The following is a 24,138-nucleotide window of genomic DNA, read 5'->3' as shown; positions in this document are numbered from 1 at the left end:
GGAGTGTGTTGTTGAGCCTCCACGTATTTGTGAATTTTCTGGCACTCCGCCTATTATTGATTTCCAACTTCATTCCTTTATGATCCGAGAAAGTGTTGTGTATGATTTCAATCTTTTTAAATTTGTTAAGACTTGCTTTGTGACCCAGCATATGGTGTATCTTTGAGAATGATCCATGAGCACTTGAGAAAAAGGTGTATCCTGCTGTTGTGGAATGTAATGTCCTATAAATGTCTGTTAAGTGTAGCTCATTTATAGTAATATTCAGATTCTCTATTTCTTTATTGATCCTCTGTCTAGATGTTCTGTCCATTGATGAGAGTGGTGAATTGAAGTCTCCAACTATTATGGTATATGAGTCTATTTCCCTTTTCAGTGTTTGCAGTGTATTCCTCACGTATTTTGGGGCATTCTGGTTCGGTGCGTAAATATTTATGATTGTTATGTCTTCTTGTTTAATTGTTCCTTTTATTAGTATATAGTGTCCTTCTTTGTCTCTTTTAACTGTTTTACATTTGAAGTCTAATTTGTTGGATATTAGTGTAGCCACTCCTGCTCTTTTCTGGTTGTTATTTGCATGAAATATCTTTTCCCAACCTTTCACTTTCAACCTATGTTTATCTTTGGGTCTAAGATGTGTTTCCTGTAGACAGCATATAGAAGGATCCTGTTTTTTAATCCATTCTGCCAATCTATGTCTTTTGATTGGGGAATTCAGTCCATTGACATTTAGTGTTTTACTGTTTGAATAATATTTTCCTCTAACATTTTGCCTTTTGTATTATATATATCATATCTGATTTTCCTTCTTTCTACACTCTTCTCCATACCTCTCTCTTCTGTCTTTTTGTATCTGACTCTAGTGCTCCCTTTAGTATTTCTTGCAGAGCCAGCCTCTTGGTCACAAATTCTCTCAGTGACTTTTTGTCTGAGAATGTTTTAATTTCTCCCTCATTTTTGAAGGATAATTTTGCTGGATATAGGAGTCTTGGTTGGCAGTTTTTCTCTTTTATTAATTTAAATATATCATCCCACTGTCTTCTAGCTTCCATGGTTTCTGCTGAGAAATCTACACATAGTCTTATTGGGTTTCCCTTGTATGTGATGGATTGTTTTTCTCTTGCTGCTTTCAAGATCCTCTCTTTCTCTTTGACCTCTGACATTCTAACTAGTAAGTGTCTTGGAGAACGCCTATTTGGGTCTAATCTCTTTGGGGTGCGCTGCACTTCTTGGATCTGTAATTTTAGGTCTTTCATAAGAGTTGGGAAATTTTCAGTGATAATTTCTTCCATTAGTTTTCCTCTTCCTTTTCCCTTCTCTTCTCCTTCTGGGACACCCACAACACGTATATTTGTGCGGTTCATATTGTCCTTGAGTTCCCTGATACCCTGTTCAAATTTTTCCATTCTTTTCCCGATAGTTTCTGTTTGTTTTTGGAATTCAGATGTTCCATCCTCCAAATCACTAATTCTATCTTCTGTCTCTTTAAATCTCTCATTGTAGGTATCCATTGTTTTTTCCATCTTTTCTACTTTATCCTTCACTTCCATAAGTTCTGTGATTTGTTTTTTCAGTTTTTCTATTTCTTCTTTATGTTCAGCCCATGTCCTCTTCATGTCCTCCCTCAATTTATCGATTTCATTTTTGAAGAGGTTTTCCATTTCTGTTCGTATATTCAGCATTAGTTGTCTCAGCTCTTGTATCTCATTTGAACTATTGGTTTGTTCCTTTGACTGGGCCATATTCTCAATCTTCCTAGCGTGGACCGTTATCTTCTGCTGCTGGCATCTGGGCATTTAGTCAGATTTCCCTGGGTGTCGGACCCAACAGGGTTGTAAGATTTTTCTGTGAAATCTCTGGGTTCTGTTTTTCTTATCCTGCCCAGTAGGTGACGCTCGTGGCACACGTTTGTCTCACGTGTTTGGAATGGATCCCCCCGGTCACCGATCTCTGCGGCCTGGGGATTTCCGATCCAATTCTCTCCATTGGTTCAGGGGGCTGCGTGTGGTGGGGGCGTCAGCCGCCGCGGCTTGAGGGGACCCTGTGGCTGGTCACCGGCCGCAGCGGGCCCGGGGAATTCGCCACCAGACCAGGAAGTCGTCCGCGGGGGAGGGGTGTCGGTCACCGGCTTCCGCGGCCTGGGGAATTCCCCACCGGACCAGGAAGCCTCCTGCAGGGGAGGGCCACCGCGGCTTGGTAGCCCTCTGATCCGAGACTCGTAGCCGGACCAGGAAGCTGCCCGCAAAAGAGGGGCGCCGGCCGCCTCGGGTTGGGAAACTTGCCTCTCTGAGACTCTCAGCCGGCCTGTGAAGGAGGGAGGGAGGAGCTCTGGCCGCCACAACTGCCGCTGCTCGGGAAATCGCGCGCCGCTCGGGGATCTCACCGCAGCTGAGTCTCGCAGTCAGACTAGCCAGTCCAGACTGGGGTACGCTGTGTGTCCATTCCCTGCCGTAGCCCCGGGAGCTGTTCTGCACTGTTTCAGTTCACCTAGTAGTTGCTTTGGAGGAAGAGGAGCTAAGACGTACGTACCTTACTAAGCCGCCATCTTGGCCCCTCCAAGACAGTGTAACTACATTTTGCATATATTTGATTATGTTTATTTTAAATGGTGTAATGTAAACTACATTAATACTCACTTTTCAGGTATATTTTCATGAAGCATAAGGTGAATGATCTGACAAAATATGAATTACCCAGATCGAAGACCAAGTGATTTCAGTCGCAAAAAGTCCATTTCAGCCATTTCACTTGGTTGGCCAAGTAAATTACCTATTTCTGTCATTGCCACGTAGTGACGCCCTTTCACTAGTTAATCAGATGCTCTACCTACTTGGTTAGTACCTTGCAACTGTTGTCTCTTGTTATACAGCTTTTTAATTATGAGTTGCCACATCATTCAGACCACGCTATGTAGATTTGTCCCACGAATGAATAAGAGCCGATGGTGCTGGGAGGCTGTCTCATCAGGACATGGGCCCAGAGAGGCAAAGGGAGTTGCCAAATGCCTCGGAAGCCAGCCGTGTTCTAAAACTTGAGAGTGGCGATGCTACATGTGGGCTCCAGGCTGGGCGCTGCCTGTGTCCCTGGGGTGCCACCCCTTTTGTTTTATGGTCTGCCCTTGTGACTGGGAGGTAGGGACTCCTTGACCTTACTTTTTCGAGGTCTGTCTACCCCAGTGCTTTAGGTTCTGCTGCAAGCCCTGCAATGCTGCCCCTGAGGCTTGTGGGTACTCATCTTTCCATGCTCTAGCCCATTATGTTCCTGTGAGGAGATAACCCAAAATTTCACTCATTTGTTCAGTCAACATTTCCTAGTTGCCTCCTCCGTGCCTTGCACTGTGCTCTCATTCAGGCAGTGTCCATATCCTCAAGATACTTGGGCAGCGGTGGACACCTTACCGCTGAGCATGTTGAATGTGAAGATCCTGTGTGAGGCACATCCGTTCTTCCAGCACACATCTGGTGGGTCCCTTCCCTGTGTGCCACCCAGATATCGCCACGGCGATGAGCAACATGGACAAGGGCTCTGTCCCATAGAGCTTTTTCCACATAATTGGCCAGGGTCAGGGAGAGGGCTGTGGGCCTGGAACTGAACTTGAAGTAGTAGTTGTTGTCCAAAAGGCCTCGGACAGGAGAGGGTGTTCTCCCGGGGCTGGAGGGAGCAGCAGAGCAAAGACCCGACAGGTGAGGGACAGCCTGATTTAGCATTTGGTGCTGCAGGTATGGAGTTTGGGTCGAGTTTATGCTATGGAAACTCCTGGGTGCCCCCTGTGCCCTGCTAATTCTCCCCTGGGACTTCATCCCAAAATTCTCTGGGTTGGATACTGATCCCTTTCCAAACACTCCACCCGAGTTGTCCAGATCCCAGGCGACAGCAGCCCCCCAGGTCAGATGCCTCTAGCCTCAGTTGACACAGCTCATGCCTCCCAGCCCATTCTTTTGGTGTATTGGTTATCACCAGTTCCACTTGATTTTTCTTTTTTTTAAAGAACTCAGGTTTTCAAAAAGATCTGGATTGTATTATTTTGGTTTTCTTTTTAATTTCTTAAAAAAATATAGCGGGCGGGCCGCGGTGGCTCAGCGGGCAAAGTGCTTGCCTGCTATGCCGGAGGACCTCGGTTCGATTCCCGGCCCCAGCCCATGTAACAAAAACGGAGAAACAAAATACAATAAAACAAGAAAATGTTTAAAAGATGTTTCCCTTTCTTCCTCCCTTCCTTCCTTCTATCCTTCCTTCCTTCTCTCTGTCTTTCCTTAAAAAAAAAAAAAAAAAAAAAAAAAAAAAAAAAAAAAAAATATAGCAACAAACACAAACATTCTTAACATATGATCATTCCATTCTACATATATAATCAGTAATTCATATTATCACATAGTTGCATATACATCACCATGATCATTTCTTAGAACATTTGCATCGATTCAGAAAAAGAAATAAAAAGACAATAGAAAAAAATCATACATATCATACCCCTTACCCCTCCCTTTCATTGATCACTAGCATTTCAATCTTAAGTTTATTTTAACATTTGTTCCCCCTATTATTTATTTTTATTCCGTATGTTTTACTCATCTGTTGATAAGGTAGATAAGAGGGGCATCAGACACAAGGTTTTCACAATCACACAGTCACATTGTAAAAGCTATATCACTATACAATCATTTTCAAGAAACATGGCTACTGTAACACAGCTCTACATTTACAGGGAGTTACCTCCAGCCTCTCCATTACATCTTGATTAAGAAGGTGATATCTGTTTAATACGTAAGAATAACCTCCAGGATAACCTCTCGACTCTGTTTGGAATCTCTCAGCCATTGACACTTTATTTTGTCTCATTTCGCTCTTTCTCCTTTTGGTCAAGAAGGTTTTCTCAATCCCTTGAGCTGAGTCCCAGCTCATTCTAAGATTTCTGTTCCACATTGCCAGGAAGGTTCACACCCCTGGGAGTCATGCCTCACGTAGAGAGGGGGAGGGCGATGACTTTGCTTGTTGTGTTGACTGGAGAGAGAGGCCTTCTGAGCAACAAAAGAGGTTCTCTTGGGGGTGACTCTTAGGGCTAATTTTAAGTAGGCTTGACTTGTCCTTTGTGGGGTTAAGTTTCATATGAACAAAAGAACTTTGCAAATACTTTTTTACTCACTGTTGAAAGCCTTCTGGGATTTATTAAGTCATCACTCTGGACAAACTTACAAAATCTTATGCCCTACTCAAAGTTCCATGTACTTACGATGTTCAATTAAGCTGTCCACGTAAGTTATATTAGGAAATGCACTAGTCAAAGTACAAATTTTGTACCGAATAAATATTTTTTGCTTTAGTCTCACACATAAGTTGCAATTTTTAAATGTTAATTACCATCTATTTTCAACACCTTGCAGTAATGACATTCCTTTATTCTTCCTCATGCAAAAACATTTTAGAATTTGTACATTTAGTCACTATCATTATACACTCTAGGCATTCCTAGATTATACCATGTCAGTCTTTATCATCTGTCTTTCTCTCTGATTTCATTTGTGCCCCCAGCCCTCCTCCCTCTATCATTCTCACATTCAGCTTCATTCAGTGTTCTCACATAATTGTATTACAGTAAGGTAGTATTGTACTATCCATTTCTGAGTTTTTATAATCAGTCCTGTTGCATAATCTGTATCCCTTCAACTCCAGTTACCCAATGTCTTACCCTACTTCTGTCCCCTGATGGTCTCTGTTACCTATGAAATTTTACAAGTTTATTCAATAATGTCAGTTCATATCAGTGAGACCGTACAGTATTTGTCCTTTTGTTTCTGGCTAATCTCACTCAGCATACTGTCCGTAAGGTTCATCCTTGTTACAGACTTCATAACTTTATTCTGTCTTACAGCTACATAATATTCTGTCGTATGTATACGCCACAGCTTGTTTAGCCACTCATCTGTTGATGGACACGTTTGTCTGTTTCCATCTCTTTGCACTTGTAAATAATACTGCTATAGACATTGGTGTGCAAATGTCCATTTTTGTCCTTGCCCTCATGTCCTCTGAGTAGATACCTAGCAATTGTATTGCCAGGTCATATGGCAATTTTACACTTAGCTTCCTGAGGACCCGCCAAACTGCCTTCCACAGCGGTCGTACCATTTGACATTCCTACTAACAGTGGATAAGTGTGCCTCTTTCTCCACATCCTCTCCAGCACTTGTCGTTTTCTTTTTTATTGATAATGGCCATTCTAATGGGCGTGAGATGATATCTCATTGTGCTTTTGATTTGCATTTCCCTTATAGCCAGGGAAATTGAGCATCTTTTCATGTGCCTTTTGTATTTCCTGTTCTGAGAAGTGTCAATCCATGTCTTTTGCCAATTTTGTAATTGGTTTGTCTGTCTTTTTGTTGTTGAGTTGAACAATCTCCTTATATATTCTGGACACTAGACCTTTATCTGATAAATTGTTTCCAAATATTGTCTCCCAAGGTGTAGGCTGTCTTTTTACTTTCTTGATGAAGTTCTTTGATGTACACAAGTGTTTAATTTTGAGGAATACCCATTTCTTTCTTTCTTTCATCAGTGTTCGTGCTTTGGGTATAAGGTCTAGGAAACTGCCTCCTAGTATAAGATTTATAAGATATTTCACCCCATTTTCTTCTAACAGTTTTATGGGGAGCTTCTTAATGACTGATTCAGTTTCTTTAGGTGTGATTGGTTTGTTGAGGTCATCTGTTTCTTCTCAAGTCATGGTTGATTGTTCATGCCTTTCTAGGACGTTGTCCATGTCATCTACATTGTCGAGTTTATTAGCATAAGTTGTTCATAGTATCGTGTCATAACTTCCTTTATTTCTGTGGGATCAGTGGTTATGTCTTCTCCTCCATTTCTGATTTTGTTTATTTGCATCCTCTCTCTTCTTTTTGTCAGCCTCACTAAGGGTCCATCAATCTTATTTTCTCATAGAACCAGTTTCTGGTTTTGTTGATTTTCTCAATTGTTTTCATGTTCTCAATTTCATTTATTTCTGCTCTAATCTTCAATATTTCTTTCCTTTTGCTTGCTTTGGGGTTAGTTTGCTGTTCTTTCTCTGTTTCTTCCAAATGGACAGTTAATTGCTCGATTTTTGCCCATTCTTCTTTTTTAATATAGGCATTTAGGGCAATACATTTCCCTCTTAGCTCTGCCTTTGCTGCATCCCATAAATTTTGAGATGCTGTGTTTTCATTTTCATGTGCCTCGAGATACTTACTGATTTCTCTTGTAATTTCTTCCTTGACCCACTGGTTATTTAAGAGTGTGTTGTTGAGCCTCCATGTATTTGTGAATTTTCTGGCACTCTGCCTGTTACTGATTTCCAACTTCATTCCTTTGTGATCTGAGAAAGTATTTTGTATGACTTCAATCTTTTAAATTTTATTGAGACTTGCTTTGTGACCCAGCATATGGTTTATCCTTAAGAATGATCCATGAGCACTTGAGAAAAAGGTGTATCCTGCTGTTGTGGGGTGTAATGTCCTATAAATGTCTGTTAAGTCTAGCTCATTTATTGTATTATTCAAATACTCTGTTTCTTTATTGATCCTCTGTCTAGATGTTCTGTCCATTGATGAGAGTGGGGAATTGAAGTCTCCACTATTATGGTAGATGTGTCTATTTCTCTTTTCAGTGTTTGCTTCATGTATTTTGGAGCATCTGGCTCAGTGCATAGATATTTATGATTGTTATGTCTTCTTGTTGAATTGTTCCTTTTATTAACATAGTGTCCTTTGTCTCTTTTAACTGTTTTATGTTTGAAGTCTAATTTGTTAGATATGCTACTCCTGCTGTTTTCTGATTGTTATTTGCATGAAATATCTTTTCCCAACCTTTCACTCTCAACCTATGTTTATCCTTGGGTCTGAGATGTGTTTCCTGTAGACAACATATAGATGGGCCCTGTTTTTTAATCCATTCTGCCAGTCTCTGTCTTTTGATTGGGGAGTTTAATCTATTAACATTTAGTGTTATTACTGTATGCGTAGTACTTTCTTCTACCATTTTGCATTTGGATTTTATATAGCATATCTAATTTTTCTTGTTTTTACCTTTACTGATAATCTTCATTTCTACACTCTTCCTCACCTCTCTCTCCTGTCTTTTCGTATCTGTCTCTAGTGCTCCCTTTAGTGTTTCTTGCAGAGCCAGCCTCTTGGTCACAAATTCTCTTAGTGAATATTTGTCTGCAAATGTTTTAATTTCCTCCTCATTTTTGAAGGACAGTTTTGCTGGATATAGGGTTCTTGGTTGGCAGTTTTTCTCTTTTAGTAATTTAAATATATCATCCCACTGTCTTCTCGCCTCCATGGTTTCTGCTGAGAAATCTACGCATAGTCCTATTGGGCTTCCCTGGTGTGTAATAGATTGCTTTTCTCTTTCTGCTTTCAAGATTCTCTCTTTCTCTTTGACCTCTGACATTCTGATTAGTAAGTGTCTTGGAGTACATCTATTCGGATCTTTTCTCTTTGGGATACACTGCACTTCTTGGATCTGTAATTTTAAGTCTTTCACAAGAGATGGGAAATTTTTCAGTGTTAATTTCCTCCATTAGTTTTTCTCCTCCTTTTCCCTTCTCCTCTCCTTCTGGGACACCCACAACATGTGTATTCGTGCACTTCATGTTGTCCATTCAAGTCCCTGAGTCCCTGCTTATATTTTTCCATTTTTTTCCCAATATTTTATTTTGCTTGTCAGATTTCAATGTCCCATCCTCCAGTTCACTAATCCTGTCTTCTGCCTCTTGAAATCTAACATTGTAGGTTTCCATTGTTTTTTTCATCTCTTCTACTGTGCCTTTCATTCGCATAAGTTCTGTGGTTTGTTTTTTCAGACTTTTGATTTTTTCTTTTTGTTCCTTCCTTGCCTTCTTTATATCTTCCCTCAGTTCATTGATTTGATTTTTGATGAGGTTTTCCATGTCTGTTGGAACATTCTGAATTAATTGTTTTAACTCCTGTGTCTCATTTGAATTGTTGATGTGTTCCTTTGACTGGGCCATATCTTCGGTTTTCCTGGTGTGATTTGTTGTTTTTTGCTGGTGTCTAGGCATTTAATTACCTTGATTAATTTGTTCTGGAGATTGATTTCACTTCTTTTACCTAGGATGTTCTTGCTGGATGACTTTGTTGTCTGTCTGTTCTTTGACATTCAATCCAGCTTATTCTGGACCACTAGCTTAGGTTTTGTTTAACAGAGCAGAATTTTTCAGTTCTTGTTTTCTTGTTTCTTGCCCTGCCTGTATGGTGCCTTTTCCCCCCCACCATAGGAGGATCTACTTAGGTATTATAGATGCCAGTCAGATTTTCCCAGACCAAACTGGCCTCCTGTCATGAAGAAAGAGTCACCTTTTGTCAGTTTTCCCTGAGGATGAGACCCAGCAGGTTGAAAGACTTTCCTGTGAACTCTCTGGACTCTGTGTTTTTCCTATCCTGCCCAGTAGGTGGCGCTTGTCTGCCTGCAGGTCCCTCCAGCCCAAGGTGATGTGGTACCTTTAACTTTGGCAGACTCTCCCTGCTGGGGGTGTGGTGGAGACCGTGGAAAGGTTGTAGGCTGGCTTTAATCGCTTCAATTTTCGAAACCCTAGTGTCTGAATTCCTTGAGGGGGGGAATCCACCTGAGCTGGGCCCCCCCTCTCCTGGGGAAGGCACAGGCTCCAGACAAGCTCTCAAACAAGCTTGCTTCTGCCTATGCCTGGGACAGTTGCAACCTGAGAAGCCCTGCCACTGTATCCAAAGGCAGTCAAGCCATAGAAACACAGCCACAAAAAAGAAAGAGAAAAATCCTTCTCAGAGCAGGACCCCCATTCCCTGGGTTTGCCAATCAAGAGCGTAAGTTGGTATGTTGCTTTGTGTACCTTCAGATCCTATGTGCCCCCTCCTTTCCTCAGGGCCCAGACCCTTTCAAGTATTATGTGCTATCCGATCCAAAAAACCTCTGTTTCGTTTTTTTTTTTTTTTTTCTTTCTCCACCAGTCCTGCCCCCTTGGCGCCAGGGCAAAAATCTGCAACCTCTGCTTTGGCTCGAGGTTCAGCTGAGGTGGGGGCCTATTTTTAGTAGTCAGAATTTTTGAATGAATTCCACAATTGGAACTTAGTTGTGCTCAGCCCCTGCTGTTAGTAAAGTCCCTTTCCTTTCCCCTCTGGGAAGCAGACTCTAGGGGAGGTGTGCTGGCTGCTGTGGCTTGCGGGACTTCTGGTTCAGGGGGGCTTGCAGCCAGCCCAGCCGATCCAGACTGGGGTACACTGTGTGTCTGGTCACTGACGTGGCCCCAGCAGTTGTTCTGTACTGTTCCTGGCTATTTAGTAGCTGTTCTGGAGGACGAACTAAATCCCACACCTCCACACCTCACTAAGCCGCCATCTTGACACTGTCCTCTCCCCTTGATTTTTGTATCACACATGCTTCACCAGTGGGACACATGGTCTTCCAAAGAGTCCTGGGCTGCCTGAGGCCCTGGGCTGTGTATTCCTCACCTTGTTTGTCATTGTCATTGTCATGTCCCCCCCCCCGACCACCCTGTGCTGCCGAGCATAGATGGGGTGTCAGGGTTGAACCGTGTGTAAATGGTGGGTTGAGAAGGGGATGAACCCTTGTGTGGAGAGCTTCAGTCCCACTGAGGGGAGCTGTCCAGTGTGGGCCTGTACCTGGCCCATGTTGGGAAGAGGCTTTCCTTGTCCTGGAACTGCAAGGCCTGGAACTTCAGTGCAGGAACTGGAGGGGCTGGGTGGGCTGAGAGAACGGAGAACTGGGCCTGACTTGCCACCTCCACTCTCATTGGCAGTGACATCCTGTACCCCAAGGACTCATCCAGCCCTCACAGTGGCGTACCAGCTGAGGTGCTCTGCAGGGGCCGTGACTTTGTTGTAAGTACTGGGCTCCCTGCCTCACAGGAGCAGCACAGGGTCTGGTGTGGGTGAGGAGCTCTCACCGCAGGCATGTCTGAATTGGTGCCTTCCCCCTCCTTCCCCTCACAGTCTTGGAGTCTCAGGCTTCACAGGTGCCTTGGTGGTCCTCTAGTTTGAAGGCCCATCAGTGGATTCAGGCTGAGGAACTTGTCTTATTTGGCCTTTACACTGTTTTTAAAATTTTGGCCTGCTTGTTGTTATTAACCAATCAGAATCCTGGTAGAACCTAGATTTCCAGCTTGTCTTGAATAATTGGACGATATACCTCTGCTGGGCCCACATCCCTCATATGACTAGGTTTGGATGGGGCCGACAGTCTCCGGGTCACCACAGTCCTGGACTAGATCTGCTTCCTCATGGGTGTTCCCCGCGTAGTTCCTGTGGGCATTTCAGTTTGCAGCTCCTGAGCTAGCTCATGGCCCCAGATCCTCACAGTAATCTCCTGAGACTTTGGAGATGCAGTGAACAAGAGGGGCTGGGGGTGAGTGATCCAGCTGTCCACCTGGAGTTCCATATGGGTTAAGGGGACAGTCCTAGGAGCAGTCCCTTCTCTGCCTCCTGGAAACATGCTGCTTTTCCCCCCCAGATGTGGAAGTTCACACAGAGCCGTTGGGTGGTAAGGAAAGAGGTGGCAGCAGTGACTAAAGTAAGTGGTGTTCTCCATATGAGAGCCAAGCCCTGGGGTGGAGGGAACTGGGCTGGCTATGGGTCTGGGTAGCACTTTCAGGTGGGCTGCACCTCCCTTGGCTTTCCCCACCCCTGCCCTCCAGCTCTGTGCAGAGGACGTGAAGGACTTCCTAGAGCACATGGCTGTGGTCAGGATCCACAAGGGCTGGGAGTTCCTGCTGCCTTATGATGGGGAGTTCATCAAGAAGCATCCAGACGTAGTCCAGCGGCAGCACATGCTGTGGACAGGCATCCAGGCCAAGTAAGCTTTGCTGTTGGGATGAGGGAAGAAGTGCCAAGTGGTCCCTGGCAGCCCTGCCTCCCAGAGGAGCTCAGGCTGAAGCTGGAATGGGAAGGCAAATAAGAAGCCCAGGTGTCAGCATACCCACCCCCTGCTAGCCACCCCCCCAGCACAGGCCTTGTGCAGCCATGCCAGCTCATCAGAGCCAAAGCATGAGGTAGCATCTCTGCCTGGCCTGTCCCAAGGGCTCGGGGAAGAGGGGCAGGATGTGAAGGAGAGAGGGGAAAGGCTTGTTTGGCCCAGGGCAGGCTGGAAAGTGACCGGTTAAAGAAGGGAGAAATGGGCTGTCACTCTCCACTTGGGCCACCGGGAGTTCAAGAAGAGGGGCCGGTGCACAGCAGAGAGAGAGAGGGACCAGGTAAGGTGTCAGAACTACAGTGCCTGGTGGCTTTAGTTTCCAGGGTGTCCTTGGCCTTAAGGAGGTTGTTTCTTTTGTGCGGGAGAGATGGGGTGGGGGGGCAAGGTCTAAAACTAAATGGTTTACTCTTTTTTTCAGATTAGAAAAAGTCTATAATCTTGTGAAAGAAACCGTGCCAAAGAAGCTGGATGGACAATCAGGTTTGTGAGGACCCAGGGTCCGGGCAGGCCCCTAACCTGGACACTCGGGCTCTAGGAAGGCCACTTTTCTAGAAGTGGTTGGGGCTCAGCCTGAAGAAGCAGACTCCAGAATGGCTTTTACTGTTGCCTCCCTTTTGCATGCCACCCCCAGCCCTCAGCTGGAGGCTTATCTAGCTGTAAAGGCTCAGTGTTGGGGGTCTGAGGGCTGGTACACTCCAGGGCTGTCTCTGAGGCCCAGGGCCCTGGAGGCTAACTTGCCTTCTTGATCAGCAGAAACTGGGGGGCAGAAGGAGTTATTAGGAGGAACTCAACAGTTGCCCCTCTTCCTTTCTTGAATCTCTGGACATGGGGATTTGATTTTTTCCAGTCCTGTTTCTTCCCTCATTATTGGAGTGGTTAAATCCTCTAGGGGTGGGGTGAAAAGTAGGGCAGGGCCCCAGTTGGCCTGCATTTTTCCTGTCCAGGAGATGGGGACATCTCTGTTTAGTGGGATACCCCCATGGGATGGGAGGGATTGGTCCCTGGAGCAGAGGGGCTTTGGACCTGGTCTGCAGAGGTCCCTGCTATTCTAGTTTGCTAGCTGCTGGAATGCGATATACCAGAAACAGAATGGCTTTTAAAAGGGAGAATTTAATGAGTTGCAAGTTTACAGTTCTAAGGCCAAGAAAATGTCCCAGTTACAACAAGTCTAGAAATGTCCAGTCACAGGCATCCAGGGAAAGATACCTTGGTTCAAGAAGGCCGATGAAGTTCAGGGTTTCTCTCTCAAGTGAGAAGGCATGTGGTGAACACAGTCAGGGCTTCTGTCTCAGCTGGAAGGGCACATGGCGAACGTGGCGTCGTCATCTGCTAGTTTTCTCTCCTGGCTTCTGGCTTCATGAAGCTCCCCGGGAGGCGTTTTCCTTCTTCATCGCCAAAGGTTGCTGGCTTGTGGACTCTCTGCATCTCATGGCTACATCGTTCTCCCCTGCTCTCTGAATCTTTCTCCAAAATGTTTCCTCTTTTATAGGACTCCAGTAAACCAATCAAGATCCACCCAAATGGGTGGAGACATGTCATCCCCTAATCCAGTTTAACAATCACTCTTGACTAAATCACATCAACCAGGGAGATGATCTGATTACAGTTTCAAACATACAGTATTGAATAGGAATTATTTTACCTTTATGAAATGGGATTTATATTAAAACATGGCTTTTCTTAGGGGGCATACTTCCTTTCAAACCAGCACACCTGCCCTCCTGAGCAGCACTGTCCCTCTCCCTACAGGGCCTGTTGGGATAGTCTCTGGGGACCAGCGGGTCCAAGTAGCCAAAGCCAAGGCCCAGCAGAACCATAAACTGCTGGGACGGGAGCTGCAGCGCAGGAAGGAACAGATGCAGGCGTCTGCCGTCCTACCTGGTGTGCGGATCAAGGAGGAGCCCCTGAGTGAGGAGGGAGAGGAAGAGGAAGGGCCAGAAGCAGAGGAGCCCATGGACACTTCACCCAGTGGTGGCCTCACCAACAGGCTGGCCAATGGGCTGCCTGCGGGGCGGGTGGCAGGTGGGGACAGCTTCAATGGGCACCCACTCCCAGGCTGTGCCAGCAGCCCCATGGCCCGGGAACTGAGGGCCTTCGTGGAGGCCACCTTTCAGAGACAGTTTGTGCTCACGCTGAGTGAGCTCAAGCGCCTCTTCAACCTGCATCTGGCCAGCCTGCCTCCAGGCCACACGCTGTTCAGTGGCATCTCGGACCGCATGCTGCAGGACACGGTGCTGGCTGCCGGGTGCAAACAGATCCTGGTGCCTGTAAGTGGGGCCCGCGCTTGCTGGGACGGGAGAAGCTGAAGGGTGCCTCCTGGATGGAGGCTGCGGGACGTGGGCATGTTGGCTTGGGTTGGAATCTCTGCTCTTGTGTAGTGGCCATGTCCAAGTTTGGGGAAGACAGCCCCTGCACCTCTGCACCCTCATGTAAAGTGGGGTGATGGTTGTTTTTGCATCATAGAACTTTTGAGGGTTGATAGAGCTATTTACCAGCCCTAATGTGATGCTTGGCCTATACTGGAGTTCAGGAAATGCAGGTTCTTTTTTCCTGGTTTCTAGCCACTTTGCTTCTGGTGGCACCATATTCATTCCTTTCAGTTTTGCCATTTTTCAAAGTGATTTCTAGTTTTACCTGATCCTCTGCAACCCTCAGATGATCAAATTGAGGTTCAGAGAGGTAATGTGAACTTGTTTAAAGGTCACATACCCATGAAGTGATGGAGCTGAGATTTGGACCTCAGCAGAGTGACTCTTAAGTCTTAAATCCTTTCTGCTGCAACTAAGATGAGCTAAACCCTTCTCCAGACAGACCTTAAAGAGCCCCAGCTTGTGCATGGTCTGGGCAGACTTCCCTGTCCCTAAGAGGCTTGCCACCCAGTCCAGGTGGGTTAGCATCTCTGATGCCAGGTCTTGGGGTTGGCAGCAGACTGCCAGAACCCCAGACTTCTTTTCTTTTCATTGGGAGGGGCTCCAGAGCACAGGAGATGCTGGACCAGAGAGTGTGTTAGTGACTGCTTCCCTTAGTTGAGGGTGAAGAAAGCCAGGGAGGCTGTTCTGGCCATTGTTATCTTCCCAGGCTCTGCCCAGAGCTAGCAGCAAATGGGGTGAGGTGGGGCTGCAGCTCTCTTATCGAGGAGTGTGGACATCTCCAATGCCAAGGTCAGAAGCACCTGCATCCTGGGGGGGGATGCTCTGAGGCCAGGATCCATTCTGTGGACATGAGGAACAGACTAAGGCAGGGGGACCTGGTCCCTGTGGCAGGAGCCTCCTGGTCAGGTGGCCTGTGGAAGGTATTTGGGACTCCTATGGCTTGGAGCTGCCCTTGCCCACCCAGAAAAGGGGTCCAGTTATCAGCTGCCTTGCTGTTCTCTGAGCTGGACCAGGCAAGTGAGGGGTGCCTGCTGACATTTGCTGGATTGTCCCAGCCCCGTGCAGTGTGAAGAGATGGCAAGAAGAGATGAGGTGGGCTGCCCACAGACTCCCTATACCACCCCCAGGGCTGCTTTCATGCCATGCCTTTTCCCTTGGATAGAGTTGGAGTTTGAGGGGGACCCCATGGCCCTATCTGGATCTCTCATTGGTTTCCCTTCCCATGATCCTGATGTGGGGACCCTACCATAGTCATGCCTGAGCTGGAGGAAACTCGATCTTTCCACTCTCCTTCTTGGTTTTCTTTGTTTGGTTTCACTTTTTTTTTTTTTGCATCGGCAGGCACCAGAAACAAACCTGGGTCTCTGGCATGGCAGGCAAGAACTCTGCCTGCTGAGCCACCATGACCTGATTTCACATCTTTTTAAAAATCTTTATTTCGAAGTACTTTCAAACACAGGACCATTACAGAAAAATTGCAAGCCCTAGAGAGAATTCCAACAACCCCTGTGCCCCCAGATACCCAAAACCAGTAATATTTGCCATATCATTCTGTCTATCCATCTATTCATCTGTCTTCTCGTTCTTTACACATGAGGAAGCTGAGGCCCACAAAGACTTGAATTTAACTCCTGGTTCTGCTACTAATTAGCTTTGTGCCAATGTGAGTAAATCTTTCTGAACCTAATTTTCCCCATGGAGATAGGGTAACACCTCACTTACCTTCAAGTCTAACAATCAAATGGTGTATATTTAAAGCCCCCCATGGTGGCAGCCATTGTTACCTGTGTTATGGAGCCAAGCCTGGAGTCGACTGTCCCAGGTACCCCCTTTCTTCTGTCCCTTCTCTTCAGGCACCCAGAACTTGAGCCATCCTTTCCTGGCTCACCTTTAAATGCTGCTGAAGCATGTGGCATGGGTTACTTGAGAGTCAGGGCCTCTTGCCCTGTGGGTAGCAGCTGAAAGGAATTCCCAAGATACCCCTAAGGAGTTACGGAGAAGAAGGCCTACTCAGGACACATCTGAGGGTTCAGGGTAGGAGGCCACTGGGTGTTAAGGCTGAGAATTGTGCTAATTCCAGGCCAAGGGGAAAACAGGAGAACCCTTCTGTGGGCTTCAGGCTAGGCGTGGTCATGCCCTTCCTCTCCAGGTCCTCAAAGGCCCCAGGGATCTGGCCACTCTCTTCCCCATGCTGAAGATAAGGAAAGAGACTTGGGTTTTGTGGCTGCCCCAGTGAATGTTAGGAGCTGGGATTGAAACCCAATCAGGCTGATGTCGACCGGGTAGCGTAGGGCAGGGCAAGGTGGGTGGATCCACGTGGTCGATACAGACAACTCACGCCTCGGCCTTGGTTAGTTTCCCCCGCAGACTGCTGCTTCCCCGGACGAGCAGAAGGTGTTTGCCCTCTGGGAGTCGGGAGACATGAGCGATCAGGTGAGGGGGACCTTTGCTGTCGTCTTCCCAGGGCGCGGGGTGGTTTCCTGGAGGGCATCAGGCCAGGTTTCCACTTTTCCATCCACTCCTGATTTTAGTTATTCCAGCTCTGTGTTTCTGTGTGCTGCCAAGATACACTGAACATGCCAGTGGTCTGACCCTAAAGCAGTGGTTCCCTAGTGCCAGTCTGTGAACTGGCCACCGCAGAACCACTTTTAAAGGATAGTCCCAGGACTGACGACAGAAACTCGGGTCAGCTCAGTGGGTATGGGGTATTGTCCTTGTTAAAGAGTTCTGAAAAGCTAAGGAACCACATTTCTGCAGCACACTCTTACAGTGGGAATGAAGGGATTTCTCATCAGATCTTGGGTCCTGGCTTTTTAAGTTAGAGAAATTGGTTATTTTCCCTCTAGTCACATGGATCCCGGTTGCCCTATGAACAGAAACATGAATGAAACTAGCAGCAGTTTGTATAAGGCTAAGTCATAGATCCCAAGGTCCCAAAGTATCCCTTAAATCACAAACTTGCCTTAACTTCAAAAATTGAGATTTGATTGCTCAAGCTCTAGTCAGTCCGTCCTTTTTCAGGTCCTAACCTAAGGTGAGAGAAAAGGGTAAGCAAAAGCCTCTGCTGAGTTCCTTGTCCCCTATTATCTCTATGGACAGCACTTACTGCAAAGCTCTGAGAATATAAAAGGGCCTTTTGGTGACCCCAGGCCTGTGACAGTGCTGTGGAGTGAGAACGGTTTTGAACAGGTCTCCCTGAGCAAGCCTGTGTGCTTTTGGCTAGAATTAGGTGGCATCTGGATTTCCCACTCCCAAGCTATTCTGATAATTAACATAATAATTACAATAAATGTATATTTCTAAAACTTCATTTTAACTGAAAGCTTTATGGGACATAGTTGTTCTGTACTCTTTACACTCTCAGTCCTCAGAGGCTATTTCTTTTCAGCTACCAGAAGTTACCACTTAAAAGACTTATACATCCTTATTTTTAAGTACGAAACTTGCTTATACTGCTTTAAATTGGCTTATCAATTTGACCTATCAGTGGGTTTCCTATTGCAGTGGGTGAGGAATCCTCTCATCTTTGTTGGGAGAATATAGAAAGATGTGGGATATTATTAAATCAGTTATCACTGTGTATAGATAGCATCATGGCTGGAAATTTGTTCATTGAAGAAACAAATAGTAATAGTATACTATGATTACATATATTTTACATACTACTTCCTATTTTCACTTGCATAGTTTTTTTGTGAGTACCCATACCCACCAGTGGTGATGTCCTTCGGACAAATCCCTGAGAAGCCTTTCCCTCTGCCTTCTGCTTCTTCAGTGGAAAATGTTTCTTTTCTGTGTTTGTTGCTGGCTTGCTGAATGAATCTTTTCCTCCTTACTTTCTTTTATTTTTGCTTCTAAGAAGACAACTCTGCCTTAATATCCCACATCTTTCTATATTTCCATGGTGTGGGTCATTATTGTATTAGACAGCTGGATCATTTGTTTTTAGGAAATTCTCTTATGTATTTAATAATTACTTTTCTGTCCTTTCAGAATTCTTACATCAAATGTTAGACATGCTGAATCAGTCTTTACTCTCTCATATAGTATTTTTCCTACCTTTAGGGGAATTTCAGCTACCTTCCATCCTTTCTGATGAATTCTTATGTTGGGGAATAATGCTTTTTGGCATCCTGTTTCATGGGTGCAAGTCATGTTTGTATGTCAAGACTTTAAACAACTCCACCTACCACGTACTTTTCACCCCTTTCCCTGCCTTCATGTACTTTAGACTGTCTGCCAAATATGCTGTCATTCCTGTTTCTCATGCAGAAACAGCTCTGTGCTGCTCATCCTCTGATATCCCTTCACCTGCGCTTGTGGGCATCTACCTTTTTTTTTTTTTTAATTTTTTTCCCTTTATAAAATTTACAAATACTCCCTCCTCCCCACTCCCTTTCCCTTTCTCCCATCCTGTTGCTGGCCTTGTCTGCTTTCTGTCTCTGTGAATTTGCTACTTCTAGTCAACTCTTATGAGTAACATCACACAGTTTTTCAGACTCTTTTGTGTCTTGCTTATTTTACTGAGCATAATGTTTCAAGGTCCTTCCATGTTGCAGCTTTTCTCATAATTTCATTCTTTCTTAAGGTCAAATAGTATTCCAATGTGTATACGGACCATGTTTTGTTCATCCATTCATTTGTGGACAGACATTTGGGTTGTTTGTAGTTTTTGGCTATTGAGAATATGCTGCTATAAACAATGCTGTACAAAATCTGTTTGCAACCCCTTTTTTCACTCTTTGGTTGTATATCTTGATGTGGGATTGCCCAGTCATATGGTAATTCTATAACTTTTTGAGGAACCGCCATATTGCTTTCTACAGCATCTGCACCATTTTACATTCCCATTAACAATGCACTAGAGTTATGGTTTCTCCACATCCTCTCTAACACTTGTAATTTTCCATTTTTTTATAATAACCTTTCTCGTATGTGTGATGTGGCATCTCATTATAGTTTGGATTTGCATTTCCATAATGGCAAAATGATTTGAATGACTTTTCATGTGTTTATTGCCACTTATCTATCTTCTTTGGAGAAATGTCCATCCAAGTCCCCCGCCCGTTTTATAACTGGATTGTTTGTCTTTTTATTGTTTCATTTACAAGTTCTTTATATATTCTGGACATTAAGCCCTTATCTAATATATGGTTTTAAACTATTTTCTCCCATCCTATAGGTTGTCTTTTCACTTTCTTGATAATTTTTATCAATGCACATAAGCTTCAAATTTTGATGAAATCAAATTTATCTGTTGTTTCTTTTGTGGCTTGTGCTTTTGGTGTCATATTTAAGAACCCATTGTAACAGGTCATGAAGAATTGCTTCTATGTTATCTTCTAAAAGTTGTATAACTTTAGCTCTTATATTTTGGTCCTTGATTCATTTTGAGTAGATTTTTGCATCCGTTGTAAGGTAGGGAGTCGAATTTCATTCTTCTACCTGTGACTGTCCAGTTTTCCCAACACTGTTGGTTGAAGAGACGTTTATCCCCACTGCATGTGCTTAGCACACTTGTCAAAATCAGTTGGCCTTAGATGTGTGGGTCTCTTTCTGGACTTAAATTCTGTTCCACTTTGTGCCTGTTTTGATTACTGCCACTTTTTAGTACAATTAAAGTCAGGAAGTATGAGTCTTCCAACCCTGTTCTTTTTCAAAATTGTTTTGGCTGTTCAGGCCCTTGCAGTTCCACAGAAATTTGAAGCTCAGGTCTTCCATTCTTTAAACAGCTGAGGAGGGTCTGCCAAGAGTAGGAGGCAATTTATTCTAATATAAGCTCCTTCCCTGCCGTCATCACTTGCAGCAGTGCTGTCTCCTCGACTTGGCCGTGCTGTGGACCTGGTGCCAAGCACTGTGGATACCTTTATTTTTATACATCATTTTACTAGGGTCTTGAGACAGGTGACAAATTGGCCAGACTTGTTTGTTTTTAACCAGAGGTCCTGGGCAGAGCCTTATATTACAGACTATAGCTGTGGGATTAGGTGCTATGGCTTTGGATTTCTCTTGGGGGGATGGTTCTCTTAGGTGACTTTTCCCATAATAACATGTTTTTGCTACTAAAGCATCGACAGGTTTTGCTTGAAATTTTTTCCAAAAATTACCGAGTGCGCCGGAACATGATCCAGTCTCGGTTGACTCAAGAGTGTGGAGAAGATCTGAGTAAACAGGAAGTGGATAAAGTGTTAAAGGTACATCTGTTTTGTGCATAATAATATTCAAAGGCTCTAGGCTTCTGCTCTAATTGTTGACTAATGAGGTGACTGGCTCTCTCCCTTGTCTTAGACGGAGGCTGACCTTCCCTTCCACTCTGTGAATATTTAATCCTCTGGATCCCATCTCAGCCCAATTAGCCTTCAGCAACTGACAGCTATTGGCGTTGGTGTGATGGATATGTGCACGAGGGCTAAATAAAAAAGACCCGAACTTAGATTAGAATCCTGTCCCCGCTCCCCCTTGAATCTTGTACCACCTTCATGATTTTTGCCATAGCCACATACTGTTACTTCTGTGACTTACATATAATAGAATTCAAATTCTACCTTAAAATTTAGTTTAAAAAGGAATATCAAATTAAATTTAGTTTTGAAATATGTAAGGGTAAGTGCCTATAAAGCTTTCATGGACTGTGGTACAGATTCCATATTTGCAGAAATGTGAGTAGAGAAAGCAATCTCTCTTTTTTTATGACAATTTCCTTATATTTGATCTATTACTATTTTAAACATCCAGGGCCGTATCTAATGATTTCTGTTTGTTCTGGTCACCTTAACAGTTTTTATATTTTGAGTTTAGATAGCACATTCTTTTAGAGCCCATAACTCTTAAAATATTCCTTGGAAAACATGGTAGCCTAAGACCCCCCCCGCAAAAAAAAAAAAAAAAAAACTAGAGTCCATTAGTTATCACAGCATCATACGGCAGACCTTATTTTCACATTTCTATTCTACCCATTAATCATGTATCATTTTGATATTCAGGAAAGGCTGCAGTAGTTACATTTCCTGCTAAAATCCATCCTTAACCTATTTCTCTCTTCATAGGACTGTTGTGTAAGCTACGGTGGCATGTGGTACCTTAAAGGAACAGTCCAGTCTTGACAATAGTAGGAAACCACTACCCCAACAAATCCAAGCCCAAGGAAGGACGGCAGAGCCAGCAGAGGTGAATTAGAGTCTCAACTGCCTGCAGAAAACCAAGCAGGAACTGGCCATTGCGTGGGCTGTGGTGGTGCCGTGTTCAGTGGACAGAGGTGGTCACACTCAGCAGGCTGCAGGACCTGCTTCTGTTAGATCACTCCCAGAAGAGACCAGCCGGGACCTTCTTTGCAGTACAGTTTAAAATTCCTGATGTATTTTTGCTTATTATTTGGTTTCATTCTCATAATAAAGAGAGTATATATGGACATGGACAGGATGATGAAAATCGTGGTTTAATGTTTTACTTTTTAAACTTAAAATCAACAACGTCTAAGTTATGTTTACAAGATGAAGAAAACCTCAAGGTTTTTAATATTTAAATGCCTAGAAGCCAATATTTAGTCTTGGATTCTCTATCTGCTAAGACTTCTGTCAATCTCATTAAACACACCAAATTGAATTGTTTTACTGTTGGGTTTCTGTGACTGACTTTACCTTTTAAAACAAACTACTTTATGTAGCAGTCTCAACTGTTTACATGAAACATAGCAAAAAATTAGAATTAAATCCATTTGTTTGCATAGAGTGCAAACAAAACCAGGTAAGTATAGAACAATGTATAAGTGAGGTTATTCACTTTGGTGTAAAAAATTTATATTTTGTGAATTTTTAAAATAAATGCTAACACTAAACTGGCATCATGGTGCTGCTGTGTCTTCAAACGGTTACAAGAGAGCAATGTTGTCTGTGGTCTCAAAGCACTGAATATACCTAAGAGGGAAGGGAGCTAGTAATGGGAAGGAGACCTCCTTAGAGCTGGGCTGTCCAGTAGAAATGTTATGAGTGTCATACATGTTACTCTTACATGTTATTATACCTACATTAATAGTAAAAAGAAACAGGTTAAATTTTGATACATTTTATGTAACCCAGTATCTACAAGATGACATTTGAGCACGTAATCAATATAAAATTTTCTTTTTTCACACTAAGTCTTCAAAATCTAGTATATATTTTACACTTATAACGTGGCTATTTCAAATTGAGTGTTAAATGCCTAGTTGCTATGTATTGGCAATGGTTACCTCTGCTGGATAACGTAGCCTGAGAAGATTATGAAAAAATAATCATGTCTTAGTTTCCCACCTACTAAAACAAATACCATTCATGGGGTTGGCTTAAACAATGGCAATTTATTAGCTTATGAGGCTTTGAAAAATCCAAAATTGAGGTGTCAGAAAGGCAATGTTTTCTCCCCGAAGACTGGCATTCTGGGGTTGGCTGCTGATGATCCCTGGGCTTTTGGATTTTCCATCACATGGAAGTGTTCTCTCCTTTCTCTTCTGGGTTCCGCTGACATCCAGCTTCTCTTTCCTGGTAGCTTTCTCCTTGAGGCTTTCTCTATAAAACCTTCATTAACAGAATTAAGACCCATCCTGATTCAGTTGGCCAGACCATATAAAAGTGACACTTTCAAAAGGCCCTAATTACAGTGATGCCCTGTCCACACCCACAAAAATAAATTAAGAACATTTTTCTGGTTTCCAAAAACTGTAAGCTGGGCTGAGTGACACATGAATTTTGCAGCATGAGGCTTTTGCCAGCAGTATATCCACTACTAGCTGATGGCCAATCCTGTTGCTCTCCCAAAAGAAAATATCTACTCCCTTAGCTCTCAACCAATAGGCATTGATCAGGGGTACAACTTGCAGCTTTCACACTTTCCAAAGCACCAAACTCCTCTTGTTTGTTCAATTTTGTCCCAACTCAGGAAAACTACAGTAAACAACTCCCAAAGCTTCCTGTGCAAAATTGCTGAATCCCACTGTTCCAAGACCATTTTCTGTTGTTATCCATTCATTTTTGTGATTTCCGCACCGAGAGCAGAGCGGGGCCGGTGCACAACCCCCAGGGCCGTCCAGGGCAGGAGGTGGCGGGTGCCGAGACCTGACGCAGGCTGCAGACGGTGGGCCCCGCGCAGCTCCATGTTCGCAGGGATGCCAAGGGTCAGGGTACAGCGACTCGGACACCCAGCCGGTGGGGACAGAGACGGGACCTAATCCATATATTTACTCATCTGTCCATAAGGTAGATAAAAGGAACATCAGACACAAGGTTTTCATAATCACACAGGCACATTGAGAAAGCTATATCAGGTGATATCGATTTATTTTTTATTAATTTTTAATTTTTTTAAATATGACAAGAAACACATTCTTAACATATGATCATTCCATTTTACATATATAATCAGTAATTCACAATATCACATAGTTGCATATTCATCATCATGATCATTTCTTAGAACATTTGCATCAATTCAGAAAAAGAAATAAAAAACAACAGAAAAAAATTCATACATATCATACCCCTTACCACTCCCTTTCATTGATCACTAGCATTTCAATCTAAGTTTAACATTTGTTCCCCCTATTATTTATTTTTATTCCATGTTTACTCATATGTTGATAAGGTAGATAAAAGGGGCATCAGACACAAGGTTTTCACAATCACAGTCGCACTGTGAAAGCTGTATCATTATACAATCATCTTCAAGAAACATGGCTACAGGAACACAGTTCTACATTTTCACGCAGTTCACTCCAGCCTCTCCATTACATCTTTTGCTTTTGTTTTTGTTTTGTTTTAACAGAAATTGTATTACA

General features: G+C 43.9%; 1 protein-coding gene across 2 annotated transcripts in view; it reads left to right on the top strand.

The window, feature by feature from the left end:
- POLR3E (RNA polymerase III subunit E) overlaps positions 1-21,744 on the top strand; it is a 70,534-nt gene extending 48,790 nt beyond the window's left edge. For both annotated transcript variants that reach the window (XM_077141572.1, XM_077141571.1), the window contains exons 14-21: positions 10,790-10,871; positions 11,500-11,559; positions 11,684-11,841; positions 12,377-12,438; positions 13,708-14,225; positions 16,686-16,763; positions 20,399-20,524; positions 21,377-21,744. In XM_077141572.1, coding sequence (XP_076997687.1) covers positions 10,790-10,871; positions 11,500-11,559; positions 11,684-11,841; positions 12,377-12,438; positions 13,708-14,225; positions 16,686-16,763; positions 20,399-20,524; positions 21,377-21,433 — 1,141 coding nt within the window. In that variant the 3' untranslated portion in view covers positions 21,434-21,744. The remainder of the gene's footprint in view (positions 1-10,789; positions 10,872-11,499; positions 11,560-11,683; positions 11,842-12,376; positions 12,439-13,707; positions 14,226-16,685; positions 16,764-20,398; positions 20,525-21,376) is intronic.
- The last annotated feature ends 2,394 nt before the right edge of the window (positions 21,745-24,138 follow it).

The sequence above is a fragment of the Tamandua tetradactyla genome, chromosome 23, assembly GCF_023851605.1.
Source record: "Tamandua tetradactyla isolate mTamTet1 chromosome 23, mTamTet1.pri, whole genome shotgun sequence".
Classification (NCBI taxonomy): domain Eukaryota; kingdom Metazoa; phylum Chordata; class Mammalia; order Pilosa; family Myrmecophagidae; genus Tamandua; species Tamandua tetradactyla.
The sequence above is the reverse complement of the archived record's forward strand: the minus strand, read 5'-3'. Positions and strand labels throughout refer to the sequence as shown.